Below are 8,595 nucleotides of genomic sequence, written 5' to 3' on the forward strand. Positions count from 1 at the left end.
CTCCCTGTTACCAAGCAACTATCTACTGCTCCATACAGTAGCACCTCCCTGTTACCAAGCAACTATCTACTGCTCCATACAGTATCACCTCCCTGTTACCAAGCAACTATCTACTGCTCCATACAGTAGCACCTCCCTGTTACCAAGCAACTATCTACTGCTCCATATTACCTCCCTGTTACCAAGCAACTATCTACTGCTCCATACAGTAGCACCTCCCTGTTACCAAGCAACTATCTACTGCTCCATATTACCTCCCTGTTACCAAGCAACTATCTACTGCTCCATATCACCTCACTGTTACCAAGCAACGATCTACTGCTCCATATTACCTCCCTGTTACCAAGCAACTATCTACTGCTCCATATTACCTCCCTGTTACCAAGCAACTATCTACTGCTCCATATCACCTCCCTGTTACCAAGCAACTATCTACTGTTCCATACAGTATCACCTCCCTGTTACCAAGCAACTATCTACTGTTCCATACAGTATCACCTCCCTGTTACCAAGCAACTATCTACTGCTCCATACAGTATCACCTCCCTGTTACCAAGCAACTATCTACTGGCCCATATCACCTCACTGTAACCAAGCAACTATCTACTGCTCCATACAGTATCACCTCACTGTTACCAAGCAACTATCTACTGGCTCATATCACCTCACTGTAACCAAGCAACTATCTACTGCTCCATACAGTATCACCTCACTGTTACCAAGCAACTATCTACTGTTCCATACAGTATCACCTCCCTGTTACCAAGCAACTATCTACTGCTCCATACAGTATCACCTCACTGTTACCAAGCAACTATCTACTGTTCCATACAGTATCACCTCCCTGTTACCAAGCAACTATCTACTGCTCCATACAGTATCACCTCACTGTTACCAAGCAACTATCTACTGTTCCATACAGTATCACCTCCCTGTTACCAAGCAACTATCTACTGCTCCATACAGTATCACCTCCCTGTTACCAAGCAACTATCTACTGTTCCATACAGTATCACCTCCCTGTTACCAAGCAACTATCTACTGCTCCATACAGTATCACCTCACTGTTACCAAGCAACTATCTACTGCTCCATACAGTATCACCTCACTGTTACCAAGCAACTATCTACTGTTCCATACAGTATCACCTCCCTGTTACCAAGCAACTATCTACTGCTCCATACAGTATCACCTCCCTGTTACCAAGCAACTATCTACTGCTCCATACAGTATCACCTCCCTGTTACCAAGCAACTATCTACTGCTCCATACAGTATCACCTCCCTGTTACCAAGCAACTATCTACTGGCCCATATCACCTCACTGTAGGGTCGGTTAGAACAAGTTACGCTTATAAGCTTAATGTCTTACAATAACATTGAACAGAGGACTAAAGAGATTAGTTCTACATTAGATTTACCAGCTCATAAAACATACAGGTGGGGTGTATAAAATAGCCTCGCAGCCAGTCAAATAACTCTGAAGAACATATCATTTAAGTTTGAACTTTAATTTCAATTTATTAAGAAGCTAAATATTTACACTTAACTGACATTAACATCAAACGAGTATCAATACCAATAACAACAACAAAAAAACAGAACATCAGAACCACGTACCTTTAGTTCTGGCATGCTGACGATGAGAGCCAGGGGGAGTCTGATGTCAGGCTGGTTGGTGTAGTCCAGTGGTACTAGGTGAGGAGCCAGCTCATGGAATCTCCCATGTAACCTAGGACACACAGACAGCAGAAGGTTAGGAAAAATCCACACACATAACCCTATGGGTTTTTGGGCTTATTTGTTTACAAGGCAGGAGTGGTTTAAAACCTGGTCCAATGTCATGACATTAACCGTAAGAGTTAGCTGTACGAGCAGAAACAGATCTGGGACCAAGCTAGAGAAATGAAGAGCTATTGTGGACATCGTATGTTGAGACGTCTAGCATCGGTACAGTCGACTCGATCAGTCATAAATATATTCACATACAGTATACGGTGCTTCTCTTTTCCATTGATTTTAGATTGAAACATACAGCTGTAATCTACACAACAGATGAACTGGGACGTGGACTTTTCTCACACATTCCTGACACATACCCAGGGCTGAACCTCAGCATGTTGACGTCTGAAAACATCTTGACAAACTTAAATTTTTAGTAACTAATTTTCTTTAATTCTCTGAGGTAAGCACCCTGAGCTGGGATGGAGCTGGGATGTTTAAAACCCTTCATACTACCAACATATTTTACATATTACCAACTGGGGGTCCTTTTGACCCAGAGACAAAACTATTGGGAAAAGCAACAATCCTAGCAAAACATAAAGTATTCACAAAGTTCTCAGACCCCTTGACTTTTTCCACATTTTGTTACGTTACAGACTTATTCTAAAATATATATATATATATTTTTAAATACTCCTCATAATCCTCCCGAGTGGCGCAGCGGTCTAAGGTACTGCATCTCAGTGCTAGAGGCGTCACTACAGACCCTGGTTCGATTCCAGGCTGTATCACAACCGGCCGTGATTGGGAGTCCCATAGGGCGGCGCACAATTGGCCCAGCGTCGTCCGGGTTTGGGTTTGGACCCGGTGTAGGCTGTCATTGCAAATAAGAATTTGTTCTTAATTGACTTGCCTAGTTAAATAAAGGTTAAATAAAAAATATAAATAACATCTACACACAATACACCATAATGACAATTTGAAAACAGGTTTTTAGAATTTCTTGCAATTGTCTAAATTAAAAAATACAAAAATACCTTATTTTACATAAGTATTCAGACCCTTTGCTTTGGGATTCGAAATTGAGCTCAGGTGCATCCTGTTCCCATTGATCATCCTTAAGATGTTTCTACAACTTGATTGGGTATATTGTGTGTAGATTGATGAGGGGAGGGGGGGTGTATCCTTTTAAGAATAAGGCTGTAACGTAACAAATTGTGGAATAAGTAAAGGGGTCGGAATAATTTACGAATGCCCTGTACACTACATTAGTATCAAAACATCATTAGACATGTTAATACTGTTAAAGAATTACTTATTTTAGCAATATAGTTAATTTAAATGTCTGTAAAACTAAATTATATACAGTGGGGCAAAACAGTATTTAGTCAGCCACCAATTGTCCAAGTTCTCCCACTTAAAAAGATGAGAGAGGCCTGTAATTTTCATCATAGGTACACTTCAACTATGACAGACAAAATGAGGAGAAAAAATCCAGAAAATCACATTGTAGGATTTTTAATGAATTTATTTGCAAATTATGGTGGAAAATAAGTGTTTGGTCAATAACAAAAGTTTATCTCAATACTTTGTTATATACCCTTTGTTGGCAATGACAGAGGTCAAACGTTTTCTGTAAGTCTTCACAAGGTTCCTCTCTCATCTTTTTAAGTGGGAGAACTTGCACAATTGGTGGCTGACTAAATACTTTTTTGGCCCACTGTATTATCCCTCAAATAATGTACAACTTTTTTCCAAGTTCAATCTACATCAGAAGTAGAAAGCTGATTAACCATCAGTTGATTGAAATATCATTTAGTTTTTAGAGTTTTTGAAGTAAATATTAATTAATTATTAATTGTCATATTTATGTGGTAAAACACAACTGTCCTTTAAAGGGGCAGTACACCAACATTTGAAACATACTTCATTTTATTGACATAAAGTGATTCATCCTGTCACGTCGGTATAAAGGGATCGGGAGACAGGCGCAGGAATGCGTAATAGGGTTTTTTATTGACATAAATTACAGCGTGCCGTGTAAAGGCACGGGTGACGAAGACCACACAAACACTTATACAAGACACAGGGTTGAAACCCAAAACAAAAGAGCGAGGACTACCTCGAATATATACACACACGCACGATGATACCACACGGGACGAGACCCGTAATCATCTGCACAATACAAGTGGCACGAAAGCCAAAACAACACAGCACAGGTACTCACACACACCAACAGACATTGGAACAATAATCGACAGGACAATGGTAAACCAAGGGCACACTTATACAATTACTAAAATCCGTGGGAATAGGGGCCAGGTGTGCGTAATGAAAGTTCCCGGAGGGATCCGTGACACATCCATTTATCCTGAGTGACAGTGAATAAAAACATGGCTTAGTTTTCTTTATTTACTTACTCCACAGCTAGCATTAGCATTGTTGCTAGTGAAACAATGGGATTGGTAGGGCCTACGGCAGGATGTTTCTAAAAGCATGGCCCACACCTCATGTTAGAGCAACCCAAACACCATAACACGTTTTATATAGAATATTGGAGGATATATTATAGGAGTTCTGGTATTTATATAACATTCCCCCGTAGAATAACTATCTTTCTGAGAATACACACCAATACAGAAGGTAGCTGGTTGCTGTACTACAGTTGTATCATGTATTCATACCACTGACAGACTGTTAGCAGCTGTTTTGACTGCGACTAAGCATATATGTAAGGTTATTTAGATTTTGTACAAGGTCATGCCTAGTGATAACCAGTGATAACCGGTGATGACCAGTGATAACCAGTTATAACCAGTGATAACCAGTAATGACCGGTGATAACCAGTGATAACCAGTAATGACCAGTAATGACCAGTGATAACCAGTGATAACCAGTGATAATCAGTTATACCCAGTGATAACCAGTGATAACCAGTTATACCCAGTGATAATCATTTATAACCTGTTATACCCAGTGATAATCATTTATAACCAGTTATAACCGGTGATAATCAGTGATAACCAGTTATACCCAGTGATAATCATTTATAACCAGTTATAACCGGTGATAATCAGTGATAACCAGTGATAACCAGTTATACCCAGTGATAACCAGTTATACCCAGTGATAATCATTTATAACCAGTTATAACCGGTGATAATCAGTGATAATCAGTGATAACCAGTTATACCCAGTGATAACCAGTGATAACCAGTTATACCCAGTGATAATCATTTATAACCAGTTATAACCGGTGATAATCAGTGATAACCAGTGATAACCAGTTATACCCAGTGATAACCAGTGATAACCAGCGATAACCAGTTATACCCAGTGATAATCATTTATAACCAGTGATAACCAGTTATAATCATTTATAACCTGTTATACCCAGTGATAATCATTTATAACCTGTTATACCCAGTTATAATCATTTATAACCAGTTATACCCAGTGATAATCAGTGATAATCATTTATAACCTGTTATACCCAGTGATAATCATTTATAACCAGTGATAACCAGTTATAATCATTTATAACCTGTTATACCCAGTGATAATCATTTATAACCTGTTATACCCAGTTATAACCAGTGATAATCATTTATAACCTGTTATACCCAGTTATAATCATTTATAACCAGTTATACCCATTGATAATCATTTATAACCAGTTATACCCAGTGATAATCATTTATAACCTGTTATACCCAGTGATAATCAGTGATAATCATTTATAACCTGTTATACCCAGTGATAATCATTTATAACCAGTTATACCCAGTGATAATCAGTGATAATCATTTATAACCTGTTATACCCAGTGATAATCATTTATAACCTGTTATACCCAGTGATAATCATTTATAACCAGTTATAACCGGTGATAATCAGTGATAACCAGTGATAACCAGTTATACCCAGTGATAACCAGTGATAACCAGTGATAACCAGTTATACCCAGTGATAATCATTTATAACCAGTGATAACCAGTTATACCCAGTGATAATCATTTATAACCAGTGATAACCAGTTATAATCATTTATAACCTGTTATACCCAGTGATAATCATTTATAACCTGTTATACCCAGTGATAATCATTTATAACCAGTTATAACCGGTGATAATCAGTGATAATCAGTGATAACCAGTTATACCCAGTGATAACCGGTGATAATCAGTGATAATCAGTGATAACTCTCCTGAGCCCGTATGGGAGTTGTAGCGATGAGACAAGATAGTAATTACTAGCGATTGGATACCACGAAATTGGGGAGAAAAGGGGGCAAAAAAAAAGAAATGACGGTAGAGAGAATGAGGTGTTTTTGGATGGGGTCAAAATGACCTGGTCAAGAACTACAGGAAACGTATGATCTCTGTAATTGCAAACAAAGGTTTCTGTACCAAACATTAAGTTCTGCTTTTCTGATGTATCAAATACTTACGTCATGCAATAAAATGCAAATTAATTACTTAAAAATCATACAATGTGATTTTCTGGATTTTTGTTTTAGATTCCGTCTCTCACAGTACCAAGTGTACCTATGATAAAAATGACAGACCTCTACATGCTTTGTAAGTAGGAAAACCTGCAAAATCGTCAGTGTATCAAATACTTTTTCTCCCCACTGTACATGATATCCACCAGTTCATCTGACTCTGGGGAAGTAGATCGGAGCGTCACTCCCCAAGTGTCTCTTCAACCACAGTAGAGAGACACAGTCTGTACCCTGAGGGATGTCCACTAGGACATAGTGTTGTGTGTGTGTGGGTGTGTGTGTGTGTGTGTGTGTGTGTGTGTGTGTGTGTGTGGGTGGGTGGGTGGGTGGGTGGGTGGGTCGGTCTGTCTGTCTGTCTGTCTGTCTGTCTGTCTGTCTGTCTGTCTGTCTGTCTGTCTGTCTGTCTGTCTGTCTGTCTGTCTGTCTGTCTGTCTGTCTGTCTGTCTGTCTGTCTGTCTGTCTGTCTGTCTGTCTGTCTGTCTGTCTGTCTGTCTGTCTGTCTGTCTGTCTGTCTGTCTGTCTGTCTGTCTGTCTGTCTGTACCCTGAGGGATGTCCACTAGGGCATAGTGTTGTGTGTGTGTGTGTGCGTGCGTCTGTGTGTGCGTGCGTGTGATAATAATCCATCTTCATAGCAGATGGAAGTAAATACGTGAAGCACGTCCTTTAGAGAGTATATATATACACTGTGTCATAGAAGCAGCAGGTGTTCCTAATGTTTTGTACCCTCGGTGTATATAGACCAGGCCATTTCCATTCCAGTCTTATCCCGAATAGGCACAGGGCTCTGGCCCTAATAGTGAATAGGGATTCATTTGGGACGAGGACATTAAGACAATTACAGATTGACGACGGGTCTATTTGGACATTGGAAGGGGATGTCACTGGCTTGTCTGCTCTCAACGGCAGGAAGTTCTCTTGGAAAATGTTCCGTTAGTGATGCCAGTGGTCCTGTAATAACATGAGGTCACACAGAGAAATAAATAACGGTTAATAATGACAAACTCTCCAGTGATAAATGACCTGATGATCCGTCTGTAAACAGTATCCACTGACAACGTTTAAAAAGGCAAGGAAGGACACAGCGAGAGAGAAGCACACACACACACACACACACACACACACACACACACACACACACACACCAGGGCCGGCGGTATGTCCGAGCCTTAGGGGGTCTGGCCGTCCTACCGTACCTCCTTGCCCGTCCAAATAAAATATTAAAATATTAAAACTTTTTTTGGACAGACTCACACCGACAGAAAGACGCATAAATCAGTCACAACAGCACCTCTCTGTCTCAGTATGTGTTGACCATGTATCTGATGCTGTCTGGACAGTGAAACAGCACCTCTCTGTCTCAGTATGTGTAGACCATGTATCTGATGCTGTCTGGACAGTGAATCAGCACCTCTCTGTCTCAGTATGTGTAGACCATGTATCTGATGCTGTCTGGACAGTGAAACAGCTCCTCTCTGTCTCAGTATGTGTAGACCATGTATCTGATGCTGTCTGGACAGTGAAACAGCACCTCTCTGTCTCAGTGTGTGTAGACCATGTATCTGATGCTGTCTGGACAGTGAAACAGCACCTCTCTGTCTCAGTATGTGTAGACCATGTATCCGATGCTGATACGTAGGAAGACAGAGGGGCGCTGTTTCACTCGCTCGGATGCTTTCTCCCGGTGAGATAGTTTCAGCCATTTGCGAATTGAAGGAAAGTTGGCGGGTGCACGGCGCGTCACGTCTGCTCCCGCTCTTCCCTCCCCCTGGCGCTTGAGGGCGCCAGGTTGCTCTGCCATCCATCACACACACCTGCCATCCATCACGCACACCTGCCATCCATCACGCACACCTGCCTTCCCTCGTCACGCGCATCAGCGTTATTGGACTCACCTGGACTCACCTATCACCTGTTCTTTACCTCCCCTGTATGTGTCAGTTCCCTGCTCTGTTCCCCGCTGCTGCATTGTATTGTTTTGTCTTTAGTATTAGTTAGCTGACGCTGTTTCTGTCTCGTTACATGTCCGTTCTTTATTAAGTGTTTTACTCCCCGTACCTGCTTCCCTCTCTCCAGCATCATCCCATGTGACACAGCGTATTGTTCGGATGCTGGAATCATTTTGGATGGGAACCTCGTTTTTCTTTTTTTAAGTGATTTGTTTGACAAATCAGATCAAAACATCATGACTGGTTGTGTTCATGCAACATTATAAGGAAATACATTTTTAGAGTAAAACGCCATGTCAGTTAATATAAAACCCATAGAAAACGTTGCACGCACATAGGAGGTCACGTGAACCCCCCCCTATGGAAATGAAATGCCCCGTCCAACTGATTGGTTGTGGCACCGGCCCTGGAGTCT

The 8,595-nt window shown here is 40.9% G+C and overlaps 1 protein-coding gene across 1 annotated transcript in view; it reads right to left on the reverse strand.

Moving 5' to 3' along the window:
* The window catches only part of cib2 (calcium and integrin binding family member 2), a 59,780-nt gene that overhangs the window by 39,449 nt on the left and 11,736 nt on the right, over positions 1–8,595 (reverse strand). The window contains exon 3 of the mRNA XM_071388559.1: positions 1,620–1,731. Coding sequence (XP_071244660.1) covers positions 1,620–1,731 — 112 coding nt within the window. The remainder of the gene's footprint in view (positions 1–1,619; positions 1,732–8,595) is intronic.

The sequence above is a fragment of the Salvelinus alpinus genome, unplaced genomic scaffold, assembly GCF_045679555.1.
Source record: "Salvelinus alpinus unplaced genomic scaffold, SLU_Salpinus.1 scaffold_42, whole genome shotgun sequence".
In the NCBI taxonomy this organism is placed as follows: Eukaryota; Metazoa; Chordata; class Actinopteri; order Salmoniformes; family Salmonidae; genus Salvelinus; species Salvelinus alpinus.